The sequence below is a fragment of the Euprymna scolopes genome, chromosome 9, assembly GCF_053919585.1.
Source record: "Euprymna scolopes isolate OS-2025 chromosome 9, ASM5391958v1, whole genome shotgun sequence".
NCBI lineage: Eukaryota > Metazoa > Mollusca > Cephalopoda > Sepiida > Sepiolidae > Euprymna > Euprymna scolopes.
In genome coordinates this window covers 38,862,597-38,878,643 of record NC_136490.1, presented here as the reverse complement: position 1 = coordinate 38,878,643, position 16,047 = coordinate 38,862,597, and the positions used below count along the sequence as shown (strand labels likewise).

Below are 16,047 nucleotides of genomic sequence, written 5' to 3'. Positions count from 1 at the left end.
TAGTTTCTTCCTTCGAACTGTCAGACTTTGGAATTCTCACCTTGTTTCCTGCTTCCCCAACTATACTCGCATGCAAAAGTTTAAATCTCATGCGAACAAACATTTCGCTGTTTAGCTTAAAGTGTTAATACAGGTCCTTAATTCAGAATAACTCATTATATCTCAGTCGCAGTATGTCTTGTTTAGGGTCAGTATGAGTAAAAATATATATTTTTTATCGTCTCCAAACAATCAATTAATTAAATTGGTGTTACTGCAGTATAAGGGGATTTCAAACAAATGCATTTAAGGTAAAAAATAAAAAAAATAAAAAAAAATGCTATTACATCCTTACGTGTCGTGTCGAAATTAGTATAAACTCCAAAAATTACGAAAAATTGTTTAGTAGAGAAATAATTACTAGAAAAATTAAAATTTACCGAATTATAGCGTTTCATTGTATATTTTAATGTGGAACAGTTCTTTGCAACAAATTTTGTATGACAAAACTGAATTATCTCTCTTGCTTTCAATTAAAATGTGCCATTTTAAAATAGAAAATATCGGATCTTTATTTGTTTTTTGTTGTTTTTTGTTTTATTTATTTTTTTTTTTTTTGTGTGCGTGTTTTTTTTTAAGGAATAGATCTAGCACATCATTTACTGGATAATTTTTCGTAAATTTTGACATTTTTACTAATTTCGACATGACAAATAACTATGTAACAGTTTTTTTTTTTTTTTTTTTTTTACCTGGAATCTCCTTGTACTGTAAAAGCAACATTAAATCTTATTCATTTAAAATCTTTTCAACTCGTCCCCTTGTTCTCCAATATCCTTTGTATTTGTACATCAACCTGATCGGTAACAATCATATCTTAACATAACGCTCTCTTTTTTTTTTATCATTAAAAAAATCCAAAAATTTGGATCTGTTTTTGGTTATGAAAAATAAATAAATAAACATTGTTTGTCATCGTTGTGTTGTATACGCTTAACGTCACGTGCACATAACATTATGCATCTGTGCATCTTCACCGTTTCGTCAATGCTCACGCTGTTGGCTCCTGTTCCTCACGTGTTGATTGAGAGCCATGTGGATGTCGGGTTAGGGTTTGAAGAGTTTGTTGACAAAACAATGAGACAGAAATCAAATACATGTGTATGAAAGAGAGAGGGAGGGGGAGCAATGATTTGGAGGGAGAGATACCATCATGCTTAGTCGACCCGTATCATATTTTACAAATGGGATGTTCTAGGAAATAAACTTTGTTCATTGAAGTTTTTTTTGGGGGGGGGGTAGAAAGAAAGACGGAAGGGCGGGAATTCATGGCTACGTTTTTAGCTAGACGAGTTCTTGCTGTGAATGCTTTGCAGGGGGCGGGTTTGGAGCTCTATCGAGCACCTGTGATGAACAGTACATTAGGAGTATCAGAAGCCGCCATTGAAAACTTGAATAAACATCTGATTATATAGACTGTCTCTGTTTCGAAGCTTATAATCCATATGAAAATGTAATTTAAAACCGAATTTTTTTTTCAATAAAATGAAGAACGACCAAATTTTAAAATAATGAAAGGTTTAATCGAAAAAATACAATATTTTATTTTCATCGGTTTTCTTAAAAGATTTCACCAAATTCAACAAATTTTAAATGGTACCAAAATCTATTAAGTATATATAAATGCCAAAAAATCACTTATCTATAAAAAAAAAAAAAAAAAAAAAAAAAATGGCTGGTTCAATTCTTCATATTTATATTTTATATTCCATGTATTTTTTAAATAAAAGGATTTTTTAAAGCGACGGTCATAGAAAATCTCATTTTCGTAACGCGTTTTGCGCCATAAGCTTAAAGCATTGCTGCTGCTAATTTGCAATTTATCAAATACGGATTCGTCAAAGGGACATAATTAATGTCTCTTTTTTTTATTGCGTGCTGTTAACCAAAATTAATATTTTTGGTCTTCCGTAGTTAAGAAAAAGCACACATTCACTTATAAGTTCTTCCCGTTAAACAAAAAATCCAGTCGACCGATTTTTTTTTAATTCTCTTAATGAAATACACGAGTTTTTTTTTTTACTATTATATCTTATTTCTACTTTATCGACTGGATTTTTTTTAAATATCTAAGAAAGGAAAACATTGAATGAAATAGAAAAAATTGCCGTCAGCGTCCGGTATTTACTTGACGATATAAGCATAACATGAGCTTTCATTAAAAAAAAAATCAACGTGGTTTTAAAAAAAAAAGGTTTTACACTTTGGACTTTACAGGTAAATTTCCAAAAAAACACGTCTTTTTTTTTAAATTAGAATATTTTATTTATTGATCTTTTATCTTCAATTTGTGATATATAAAACTTTGGTACATAAATTAATTATTTAATTTTTAATAGACATTTCAAAATGGGGGGGTTGAATTAAAAAAAAAAACGTTTGTCTAAAATATTATATTCGGTTTATTGGAAAGAGCATAAAATTTCATATTGACCCTGAAAATATCGTAAAAATTGAACCAATAGAAAAGTTTCGATAGATTTATTAAGTTTAAAAATTGAAAAAAATTTCACTCGTAAAATTCAATTCATTTCATACGTAAAAAAATGGCTGGCTGAACGCGCACCGTAAACACTGTTTTTTTTTTTTTTTTTTTTTTTTTTTAAATAAAAAATAATATTTCTATTATTTTTTAAACAACTTTAATAGTTTATTTTGGAAATATATTCCATACAGAAAATAAACAACCCACTTTAAAAAGAGAAATTACGAGTTTTTTTTTTTTTAATATTTTATTCGCAGTTTTCTGTTAGGGGTGTCAAAATTCCCCCCAAATTCTGATACACCTAACAGTACATAGAGATTAGCATCTTTTCTGTGTAGAGACTTGTTCCGATGTTTACATAGAGAGATATAACAAAAACGTGTACGAAAGAGAAAGAGGTAGAAATTTAGAAAGAACGAACTGGACAAAGAGATACCATTTACATGTATGTACCTAGAAGCCAACTTTTGACCACCCGTGCTCACCATCCCCGCCTCTCCTTGTCGGGCTAGGTGTTCTCATTGATATCGGCAGGTTGAGAGAAAGGTGGAACTGTTCTCCAACCGAAGTCGTGTGATTTTGTTGACTTCCGCTTTTAGGCTCCCTCTCCTTTTAGGCGCCCTTCTTCCTGCCTTCCTGTCAATCCTCTCTCGCTATCTAAAACCTGCTCCTTTTTTTTTTTTTTTTTTTTTAATAAAAAATAATAAAAAAACTGATGACTTGATTTTTTTTTCTTATTTCAGAAATACAAGAAGGGCAGCTGAAGTTTGGATGGATGAATATAAACACTTGTATTATAATACTGTGCCATCTTCAAAATATGTGTCCTTTGGGGAGTAAGTATTTTTTTACACTTTATCATTATGTAAAGTCAACATTGACGTGCGAATATTGTTACGCATATGATTTTATATTTTCGGGGTCTGTATAACTTGGAGGGGTGTATTTTATGTATTATGTTGGTGCAAAAATAATGTCGTTTTTTTTTACGTTCAACTTCAAAAGATCATAACACCTTTCATAATAAACTTCATTAATCGAAATAAGAACCATTAAAATCAACACATTTTTGCCAACGGGAAACAAGTTTATTTATCCCATTAGCACAGAAATCCGAAGTTCTAGAAGCGATGAAGTCATTGAAGGCCGATTTGACATCATCTCGGCTTTTGAAACATTTAAGGCCGATTCAGCATCATCTCGGCTTTTGAAACGTTTTTTCACACAGGAAGTTGCCAAGATGTTTGAAAAAGTGATAATCGGTGGGCGACAGGTCTGATGAATATGGCAAATCTAGTAGCCAAATTCGTTCAGTTTCTACAGGTCAGTTGAGCAACATGCAGGCGAGCGTTTTCATGTAGGAGAATTGGTTCCTTCATATTGACCAATCTTGGGCACATATGTTGGAGCTTCTGGTGCATTTCGTCAATTTGTCAGCAGTACTTCTCTGCCGTAATCCGGATTCAAGAAGCTGTGATGGATGAGACTGGCTGCAGATCAAACAGTCACCATAACCTTTTTTTGGTGCAATTTCGGTTTCGGAAGTGTTGTGGAGATTCTCCGGCATCCAACCACTGTGCCAAACGTCTCCGGTTGTCGTAGAAGATCCACTTTTCATCACACGTCACAATCCATTCGATAAATTGGTCGTTTTTGTTGCATAGAAGACACCTCAAAACGATGATTTTTTTTTTTTTTTTTTTATCCAACTTTTTAGACTTTCCTATTTTCTTTAAATGGTACACGACTGTTGAGTGTCGATCACAACTGCAACTTCTCGTGTGGTTTTGCAAGGATCGGTTTCTATTAAGGCTTTCAAATGTTCGTTATCTATGCAGTCGCCAGGGCGCGAATGAGTAATCTCTGATGATGACCTGTGTGAGAACATAATAATAAAAAGTAGAAGTAATAATAACAATAAAAAAAATAATCATAAAACATGCAGTAAATAAAGTGAAAATATATATTAGCTCAAATTTCCAAAATACAACATTAAATAATAAGTTATATATATATATATATATATATATATATATATATATATATATATATATATATATATATATATATACTTGCAATGGGTGCCCGGCGTTGCCTGGGTGTTTGGAGGTGTATGTTGAAAAAAAAAAAAACAAAAAAAAAAACGGTTAATTTTTTAAACTTTGACTCCTTAAAATTTATTGTTTAGGGCTCAAATAAAGTTATTAAGTTAGATCCATGCCCAAGAAACCTATATCTAAAGTTTCACGTGTTTAGACCCAAAATTGTAGGAGGAGTTTGGTAGAGTTCTCAAAGGTCAAATCGTTGAACTTTGGCCTCTTAATCGCCAAATTTCTGGCCGAAAACCAATCACATCGATTTTCCCAAATCTCAGTATCCTGTATATCAAATTTCGAATCTGTAGACTAAAAATTGACAGAGTTATTGCGTAGGGAAATGTACACAGACACACAGACACTTTCACTTATATATGAAAAAACCATTATTCTCTATGGTTTTCGGGCCTTGATAAGTGGTGACTCCCATGTAAAAATAATATATATAAACACACACACACACTAAAGATTGATATTAAGTACGTTTTAGAGTTAAAATCAATTTAGTATTTTATTAAGGATTTCATAGGGATATATTTTTGTGGGGTGGGATGTCACTCTCTAGAAGAATCTATATATCTATAAAAGTGTGCGTGTCTGTGTACATTTCTCTACACAATAACTGTCAATTTTAAGTCTACAGACTCGAAATTTGATATACAGGATACTAAGATTTGGGAAAATCTTTGGGATCGGTTTTCGGCCAGAAATTTGGCTGTTAAGGGGTCAAAGTTTAACGATTTGACCTTTGAGAACTCTACCAAACTCCTCCTACAATTTTGGGTCTAAAGACTTGAAATTTTAGATATAGGTTCCTTGGACATGGATCTAACTTAATAACTTGATTTGAGCCTAAAACAATAAATGTTAAGGGGTCATAATAGGGGTTAGAATTTTTAAAAAATTGACCTTTTTTTCTTTTTTTTTCTTTTCTTTTTTTTTCTTTCTTTTTTTTTCTTTTTTGCTCAACATACACCTCCAAACACCCGGACAACGCCGGGCTGAAATGCTAGTGTAAAAAAATAGTTATCTCGAAACATGCTTGGTTCAAAATGAATAAAAACTCAAATGAAATGTTCAAAATACGCTTGCTGCTGCGTGTGGCTTTCCTAGCAGACACTATCAATCAAGGTCAGATGTTCAAAAATATTATGAAACCAGAAATGACAACTGAAATTGAAAAGCTATGTTATACAGTTTTCGTGAAATTGTTCTAAAAAAAAAAAATTAACTAATATTGTACTTCAAAATAATAAAAGGTACATCATGTGCTAAAGTGTGAACTGTAATTTCAAACTTAAAAACAAAGGTGATGAGTATTTGATTTGTTTTTTTTTTTTTTTTTTTGTCTTTCTTTTCTTGTAAGGATCGGGTGTGATAATTGTCTGAGCTATTCTGTTGCGATAAAAGTGGAGTATTTGGTACTTCTTTAGATTGATGATCTTTTAAACCAACGCATTTCTGGTGAAAACACATGAAACACGTACTTACCTATCATGACGAAATTGGTAGAAATTTCCCAAATTACGAAAAATAGTCCAGTAGAAAAATAATTACAAGTAAAAATAGAATTTATTGAATTATCGGGTTTTAGCGTATGTTTCCATGTGGAAGACTTGTGCGACCAATTCAGTATGACAAACTAACTTATCTCCGTGCCATTTTTAAACAAAACGTAATTGTGGATGTTTTTTTTTTTTTTTTTTGTTAAAAAATACATCTAGCACATCTTCTACTGGACCATTTTTCGTAATTTTTGGAATTTATACTAATTTTACTATCACACGTAGTATATAATGTTTTCACTTGAAATGTATTACTGTAAAAAATCATTAATGTAAACAAGCACCCAATATTAGTTGGTGATCGGCAGCATAATACTGTAGTAGTTATAAACACTGACGTTCCTTTCTTTTTGCTAAGAACGGCCACTGTGAAGTGATTTGGTTACACTAGGACATCAGGTTCCTAGAAATATTAATTTCAACTGTAACTTTGAATGGACTAATTCCAGACCCTTAGTGTTGCAAAACACTCAACAGAAACCTTCCTTTGCTATTCTTCTATTCCTTTCTTTATTATTTAAACTTTAAGCAACCTACACCCAATGGTGCAGCTCGCTTGATATTATAGGGGTTGATTTTATAGTTCACGCGAAGATTAGCTTCTATATTTTGATTTTCAGACGATAGAAAACATTTTTCTAATCTTGCATAATTGCTTAACCATCAATACAGAATAACTTTCAACAACTGACAAAAAAAAAAAAATTAAGATAATTTGGCTTGCCGAAGTCTTTAATCCAGCCTGCAGAGCTCTTATGGAAAGTGTAAAAAGTATTCAGGAGAAATTAAAAAATGAAATTGTGTGAAAATAGTGTGGCGTTTTTTTTTTTTGTTTTTTTTTTATAAAAAAATAAGTTTATTGATTAAAAGAATGAGGTTTTGAAGAATCAGTTAACTAAAAAACAAAGCGGGTTTGTTTTACTATACACATAGATTCGAAAAAGTTGTCAAAAAACAAATATATAACAAATAAATGTTATCAAAGACAAGATACGTTACTTTTCTACCTAACTTGATAATTTTAAAGTGTTTTTATTTAATTTAAAATGTTTATTCGATTCGAAAATCATAGTGTTTATCAATATATTTGAAATAGCAAATGGTGGCGAGGTCTCTGTTGAATACGTTAAGTTTGGGAAAATTAGTTCAAACTAAAAAATTATACAAAATACTGTTAGAAACTCACTCGATATATGTCAGCCTATGTCAAAGTAACATATATTGGGTGAGTTTCTAACAGTATTTTGCATAATGTTTTAGTTTGAACTAATTTTCCCAAACTTAACGTATTCAACAGAGACTTCGCCGCCATTTGTCTTTTCGAATATATCGATAAACACTGTATGATTTTCGAATCGAATAAACATTTTACATTAAATAAGAACACTAAAAAATTATCCAGTTAGGTAGAAAAGTAACTTATCTTGCCTTTAATAACATTTATTTGTTATATATTTGTTTTGTTTTTTGGACAACTTTTTCGTACCTCTGTGGATAGTAAAACAAACCCAAGCAAAGCTAATAAGCAAAATAGTATAAAACATGCTCAGGTAATTTTTTTTTCTTTTGCAAGTGTAACTCTAAAAAGCCAGCAATATGGCGCCTCCTCCCCTCCCGCCCTGTTCGAAAACTTTAGAAACCCCTGTTCTCTAGTATCATTCAGCACACTAAACGGTAAGAGGATGTTTTGCAATTGTAAAGGCAGACACTATCCCTCCCAATGAGAAAACCTTTTATTTTCATTATATTTGCTAGCTGGAGTTTGTGAATCTCGCCTATGCTTGACTTCTTACTGCTGAATTATTCAAATGTTTGCAGAAATGAATGATTCCAAGTGTTGAATTAATAAAGATATTACTGTTTATTTCCTGTTTGTTTCGTTTTTATTTGCAAATCGAACAATGCGAGGGTTTTCCGTTGGACTCCAAAACCACCAGAGTTTAAGTCATTGTTTGTCTATGCTGCTCTCTAAGGTCCAGCCTCCCAGGCTTTAACTTTTCACCCGTTCAGAAGGAGTTAAGTTATTGCCAATCACCTGACACCTGAGGCGCCCCTAACGGCGTTTTTTGCAGACCAGAATGCTCTTCCTCTATGACACGTTGTTTTTTTTTTTTTTTACAAATCCCACTTTCCTGATCTATGTGTCACATCCTCTCGCTGTGGAAGAGAGATAAAAATGGGATGCTTGACTTTTTGACTAAGAGCAAAGTGTAATATCTGTTCTGATACTACGCTTCCCTTTTTCCTGTCCTTGATCAGTGAAAGAGTAATTCTTCTAAACTGAAGCAATTAATTTTTTTTTGTCCCAAGACAGAGTGGCACCTTTTGGGAGGAAGCTTGATTTTTATTTTTCTCTTATATTGAAAACCAAACTTTTGTCAAACTTTGCCCTCGTGGGGAAGCAAGTAAATAGAAAGCTCGGAAAATATGTAAGATACTAAATGAAGGAATACTTTGGAGGAAAAATTTCCCTATTTGTATTATTTTGATTCTGTAACGTGGTTGCTACATATTAACACAGCTCCACATGTATCTGAGACAGTCACGAAAGAAAAAAAAAAAAAAAAAAGATTTCGACTCATTTTTTTCTAGTCGAAACAAAAAGTATTTATTTATGGTACTGTTACGTTCAAAGGTGTAATAATTAAAAATGTGGACGATATGAAATATGGTTTTCAGAAAATGATATTTTCCTTTATTTTCAACAAAACAAAATTAACGAAAAAGGTTGTTCACAAATATTTACAGCAATAACAGAACAAACGAAAAAGGTCGGTTAACAAAAGATATAGTTATTTTGGATGACTACTATCAACTACAAAGGAAAAGACGGTTTGTTGAAACTCAGATCGAAAACTAAGACGAGGAAATGGAGGGTTACGAGAGGAGAAGGGAGGTAGTCAAAGTTAAGAACCGCTAACAGGCAAGATTCTAGTGACTATTCACTCTGTTTATATCGAAATTCAATGATAATAAGATTCCTTTTTGTTTTTCTTTTAAAAGTTTGGTTAATGAGAATATTTCAAAATTGTACTTACCACTAGTCCAGAGAGAATTTTCTGCAACTTTCCGTGGGTTGAAAGGATGTATTTTCCTTTTTGTGTTTTGGGTTCTTTCGGTTGGACTTATCCATGAATCAGAGACTGGAGTTATCTTAACAACGGGTCCAAGCTGATAACTGATCTGTTTCCCTCTCCACCTTTATTTATATGGCATCTTAACCCATTCTAGATTGTTGCAGAACCCTCTGAGGCCTTCTAGATAATTCTAAAACTTCTAATCCTTCTATTACTGAACTCTGGCCTTTAAACTATCTTGTGAATTAAAAACTTTTTAGATTTGATTATTAGGACTGTCTAAAACACGTTAGCATACATTTTAAACTGTTTTATTGATTTTATTTTATCATTATTTTATAGAAATGCTCTCTCGTAACAGTACTCTCCAAAATAATGCATTGCATCTTGCTTTAAAAGTCTTTTAGTTCATCTCGTCTACCAACAAAACCCTGCTATCTCAACACAGGCTTAAAAGTCTATTACTACCATGGACCACATGTTCATCTTATCTCGACACTTTTCCCAGTCTTGCCACATAGTGTTTTTCTTTTTTGTCTCCTTTTCTTTCCCTTATCTTCCTTCGCTGTGACATCACATCACGTATTGGCTTGGTCATCTGCATATGTGTCATGCGGCTGCCGCTGGCAACACGCATCATAATTACAATTATCTGGAACATTGTTCTTTTCTTTTTTTTTTTTTAACAAGGGGGCCACCACTTCTGAGGACCACTCGAGAATAAGGGTAAATAAGTGTACCGGTAGTCATATCAGGACAACAGCGTAGTAATCATTAGTAGTGCAACTTTGGTATGATTGGATTATTTAAGGGGCCGGCTTAGCAAGAACTTGTTTACATTGGACTTGAAGACGACCATATTGTTATAAGCTGGAAAGCAGGCCAGTGAAACATAGTTCCACAGACGGTAAGTTCTAGGAAAGAAACTTAGTTCATGAAATCCACGTTTAGATTTAGGGAGAGGCACGGATAAAGTGAAGAGAAACGATAGTGGTTGTTACTAGTCAAGTGTTTTTTGTGAAAGTTTGACAAGGGGGGAACAATTGGAACTCAGATGAGCAGTTGCCATGAAAATAACGAGAGTAGAGACAGGCTAGCAACGTTTCTTCTGTGGGAAAGAGGTTGCAAGGAAGAGAAAAGGGCATCACCCATCAGGTTTCAAAGCTAAATTTGAACTCTGTTAAGGCAGGATAGGTTGCTCTGAGCAACTCCTGCCCAGATGTGGCAACAGTACTCCATTCTAGGACATACTTGGCTCTTATGCAGGTAGGGGATTGCATCAGAAGTGAGATATCTACTGGAGCGGTACAATGATCCAACTATTTTTCTGTCGACCCTGGCAACGGATTTGATGTATGTGCTCCATTCGGATCAGGGGTGAAAGTCAAACCCAGAAGTTTGTCAAAACATGGTGCTTCTCTAAGACGAGAGCCATTCATTTCAATTGGGGCCAGATGGGGGTCAGAGCATTGATGGTGGAAAGAGAGAAGCTTTGGTTTAGATGCATTAAAATAAACCGGCCACCTCTTTCCCCATTGCATCTTCTGCTCAAGATCAGAAAGGAATCAGAAAGATTTTGGTCATTACCAGCCTTTGAAATGTTGCTGTAGATGGTAGTATTGCCTGCAAAGATGTCTATGAATGATCTAAGAATGTGATTTGGAAGACCATTGATGAAGATCAGGAAGAGAGTTGGGCCCCAGATGAAACCCTTAGGGACGCCAGTGTTGAAACTATGAGCTGATTTCTGCCCATCAACCACTACTCTTATAAACCTATTAGAGAGAAATGAATTAATAACTGAGAGGAAATTTCCAGTAATTCCGTAGCTGGAGATCTTGTGAAGTAGACATTTATGTCGTGCCCTATCAAAAGTCTTTGATATGTCAAGAGCAATTGCCCTAGAAACGAGAATGTTATTCTTGTGTTTCAGCCTATGTAACCTCTGACTTTCTTCAGGTGTATCTTGCTAAAGTAGAAGATCTTTCTATCAAACTTAGGAATCTGTACGAAATTTCGAATGGTTCTTTACGTAATCTATGGGATTTGTATGCTCTTGTTCTGTCAGCCATGACCATATAAAAATCTTAAGTAATTCGCAATTGCATTCTTAGTATCACCCGCACTGAGGACTGAACCTTTAATCTCTAGAAGAGAGTCACATCTAGTGCTTTATCTGTTATGCCACGGGTCCTTATGTTCGAAATTCCATGCAGATTTCTGAGTTCAACAGAAAAAATCCTGATGACAAGATACCTGAAGAAGGTCAAAGGTTACATCAATTTAAATATTGTGAAAATGATACTCAAGATGAGAACGATAATCCAAATAATACAAATTTTCAATCCTCATCTCAAAAATTCAGTGACATAAAATTTTCCTGAGTGTATTATCTTAGGATGCCAAGTCAATGCTGAAAGATCTGCTAGCCAACGATTATGATGATTATCCAAGCCCAAAAGTTTTGTCAGCTAAAATATGTTTAAGAATAATCAAAGTATTTAGAAAATTTATTTACATTGATTTAGGAATGCAACTTTAAAATGTTATCATAAGAACTTAGTTGACAACTCAGAATAATGGTATGTAAATATATCAGGTGATTATGAACGTATACTAATGGCGTAATGAGAGCGTTTGAAAGACACGTATCAGTTAGTCAAGAGTTAGGAATCAGAGAGGGCAAACTCAGATGAAGTTAGAGGAAGAAAGACGTTCATGGGCGGCGATGGCTCCAAGTAGGGACGTTGATAGTGAAGAGCTGGAGCCAGCATTGCAACTTTCCAATGGGGGAAACCCTCCAGAATAAAGCTGCTGTAAATGCCACCAAGACTTCGATCTGTATGAATCTTCATTTGCAGTGCAGCTTTTCTGAAAATTCATCAAATCAAGATCAATCAAAGATGGATTAGATATGTTCCCGATGAGCCAGATGTTGAACCCCCAAATAAGTGTTTTGTGTTGTAAAGGTATTTATGTATATTCTTGTCTCGTTATGAATTGTAATTAAATGTATATACACACACAACGAACTCTAGATTAGATGGTCACAACACTAGATGGTTATAGACGAACAGAAGTATATACACTCTCATACAATCAAACCACTAGAAGACACATGAATATTTGTTATACAGAACCCCATTATACAACATGTTTATTCATTTAATAATTTAAAAATGGTTCTCATCTCTATATTAGTCAAATTATGTTATAAATTCTTGTAAGTCTATATTTTTCACCTTTTATATAGCTTAAGGTATCATTTATTTTTATTTATTAGTAATCAATGATCTATTGAAACCAAAAATGTAATGTAAAATACTAAAATGAAATTCTTAAGAATTATGTTTACATAAATAATTGGTTTTTATCCAGAATTCAACCTAATTAAAAAAAAATGCACCAAAATCTTTGATGTACGCAGGTGTCACAGAACAAAAATGTCATATTCCAACAATAATATAAATTGATCAAGTATTTTTTTTATATAGGAAATCATTTATTTTACGATTTTTAGCGATTTTAATAATAAATTGTAGCCTTTTAAAAACTGATTTTGATCTCGGTAGTTCGAAATTATTTATTATTTATTTATTATGGTGGATCAACCAAAACATCTCACTTTGTTATAAAATTTGATTTTCTTAAAATAAAAACTACTTTATCAATTTATAAGAATTTTGGAATATGACATTTTTGTTCCCTGACGGGTAGTTACACCATAAAGATTTTTCTGTACTTTTGTATTTGTTTTTAATCAGGTTGAATTCTGAACTTTTATCAAATAATTCAATTAGAAAGGGAATCACAAGAATTCATTTCGGTTTCTTTATGAAAACATCAACCATTTTAATCTATTTTTAATAATTGAAAATAATGAATCAGCAACAACGTTTTGTATTCTTCAGACTACTGTTCTCATCTTGAGTGTCATTTTCACAACGTTTCGGTCAATGTAATCTTTGATCTTGTTCAGATGTATCTTGTCGAACTCTGGAATCTTTCTGTAGAACTCTGGAATCTAGACGGAATTTCGAACGGAGCCCTTTATTTACTGCATGGGGGTAGCATTCTTTTGTTCTATCAGCTATGACTGGATAGAAGTCCTAAGTAATTCACAATTGTATTTCCCGGTCGCCTACACTGAGAATTGAACCTTCAACCTTCAGAAGAATATCACATTTACAATTGATTGTTTTTTTTTTTTGTTTTTTTTTTTTCAAGTACTTTAACCACCTCGCCACGGTAAAATGTAGCAACAACTTTGTTTAATTTGTATCTCATTTCCCTTTTCAGCATTTCAGAACGATTAGAATTGAAAAAGAAATTAAAATGCAGACCTTTTAAATGGTTTTTGGAAAATGTCTATCCTGAACTCGAGTGAGTAAAAAAAAAAAAATTTTAATATTTATTTTAGTGTCGTGTAATAAAAACTGTTGTTACTTTATAAAAGAAAGGCTATAATTGTACATTTATTGTTGTCTTGGGGACGTTATAGTATTGCTTACAAGGGAGGCACATTGCTTTGTTCTATGTCTTTGTTTATATTTCTATTTGTTGTATTCGTATGATTTAACTTTATTATGGTTTATATTTCCCAGATAAACATTTCAAATGAATCATTCTAGCTGAAACATTTCGGCAAATGTGTACAACACATTCTCCTTTATATCATTTATTCATAATACTGTAATTTGATTCAACTTTTATTCAGTTTTGATTCTTTTATCAATTTATTACTAATGAATAAGTAAAAATATCTCTTACTAAATTTGTTCCCAGTCTTCATGTGTGAGTACATGAATGCGCATAAGTGAAAATTACTTTCATTTTTTCTGAAAATCACTAAGTAAAATGAAAGTATTAATCTGGATAAAGCATGTCATCGATAAAATCGATTGGAAATGGGGGAAATTAGGATTAACTACTTTACAACCGGAAAGAAAGACTGCTACTTTCTCCATCATTTTTTAAATTTATTTATTTTGTTTTTACAATGGAGTCACTACTTATCAAGGCTTGGAGGCCACTCGAGGATAAGGGTTAGTGAGTATATAGTGATCAAAGGGAAAATGTTGTAGTCATTGTTAGTAGTGGAAATTGGATTACTTAAGGGGGCAGCTCATCAAGAATTTGTTCATATTGGACTTGAAGACAATCATATTGTAGTCAGTTGGAAAGCAGGAAAACGGATCAGAGTTCCACAGGCGTGCAGTTCTAAGAACGAAGTTTTGTTCATGAAATCTATGTTTAGGTTTAGGCACAGATGAAGAGTGGGGGAAATTATTGATAGTGGTTTAAGATAGACGAGTATTTTTCGTGAAAGTCAGGAGAGGGGATACCATGGATTGGAGCTCATGTCTCACTTGAGATTTCTTGTCCATAACATATCTTGACATATAGCTCTAACTCTAGTTTTTAACTTTTAATCAAATTTTCCGTTTGTTTTCTTAGTTCCAGCTTAAATAATATAAAAAAACAGCTTTTTTTAACACCACTTTTACACATCGCAGTTCAATATTGCTTATGCTGTGTTCAATGGTTATTTTTAAGGGTTAACTTGCAAATATAAAAATTAAAAACATGTCCTAAAGAAACAAATAATTCATACTGTATTTCTTGGTTTGGTTGGTTTTGTTTTACAGCATATCAACCCTTTTCAGATTATTTAATGGTGACTCCAATGGTGACTCCAATAATTTTGCGAAAAGTTTTTATGTTCCAAGTTGTTTATATCTTCAAATATTTATTCCTGGTGTTTGGTTTGGTTGTTTTGTTTCATGGCGTATCAACTCTATTCAAGTTATTTGACGCCAAATCCAGTAATTTTTGAAAAAGTTCATGCTTCGAGTTCCTTATACTTTTAAATATTTATTGATGATGTTTGGTGTGTTTTTGTATCGGAAAATTGTTTATTACTTTGCAGAACATGATTGAGTTTTGCAAAGGGAAAGGAATAAAAATATTAATGTTTGGTGCATTTTAGGCTAGAAAACCAGTATATTCAAACAGTCTGATCTGATAGCGCTAGACTCTCTTAGTCTGTCTATCTATTCGACTTTTTCTCAGAAACTACTGAGCTAATTTGGCAGAAATTTTGTATGCGCCTTTATGATAAGGTGCAGCGAATTGAGTATTATAGTATCTGTTTGATGCACAGTAAGAGGTGTAGAGGGATTAGTCACCACAATATCACATTTAAAAAAAATTTTTTTTTATTACATTTTCACCCCAAACAAGGCAAATTGCCACTTTGGTGTAGGGGGCTACTATCAGGGGCAACAACTACTGGGGCACTATGTAGGGATTTGGGCAGCAAGATGTCGGTTCACATTACACTTGAACTTCTGCACGTCAGTACTGTTGGGGAAGCAGGGACCTGGAATGGAATTCCAGAGTCTAGCGGTTCTTGGGGAGAAACTATTGGAGTAAAAAGATCTTTTACATCTAGGGATCTCTACAGTGTGGGGGTGGGATTTAGCAGCCTGTTGGGTTTGTCGAGGGTGCTCACGTCGTGGGGGCACAAATGATTACAGTTCGTCAGAGCATTCACCACTAAAATACTTGTAGAAAAGGCAGAGGGATGCAATATTTCGTCGATGGGACAGAGGCTGAAGCTTAGATGCCAGTTCAGGGCCTATCAGGTTTGCGACTCTCTTTTGAACCTTGTCAAGGAACGAGAGACTAGTAGCAGATGCACCAGCCCAGATGTGACAGCAATACTCCATACATGGGCGAATGGTGGCCTTATAGAGGTACAGGATACTTTCGAGTGTGAGTAG

The 16,047-nt window shown here is 33.3% G+C and overlaps 1 protein-coding gene across 3 annotated transcripts in view; it reads left to right on the top strand.

The window, feature by feature from the left end:
* Positions 1-16,047, top strand: part of LOC145284505 (polypeptide N-acetylgalactosaminyltransferase-like) — an 848,687-nt gene that overhangs the window by 776,966 nt on the left and 55,674 nt on the right. For all 3 annotated transcript variants that reach the window (XR_013868854.1, XM_080133386.1, XM_080133387.1), the window contains exons 11-12: positions 3,268-3,360; positions 13,562-13,645. Coding sequence is in view for 2 of the 3 variants with exons in the window: in XM_080133386.1 (XP_079989512.1) it covers positions 3,268-3,360; positions 13,562-13,645 (177 nt within the window). In the remaining variant the exon portion in view is untranslated. The remainder of the gene's footprint in view (positions 1-3,267; positions 3,361-13,561; positions 13,646-16,047) is intronic.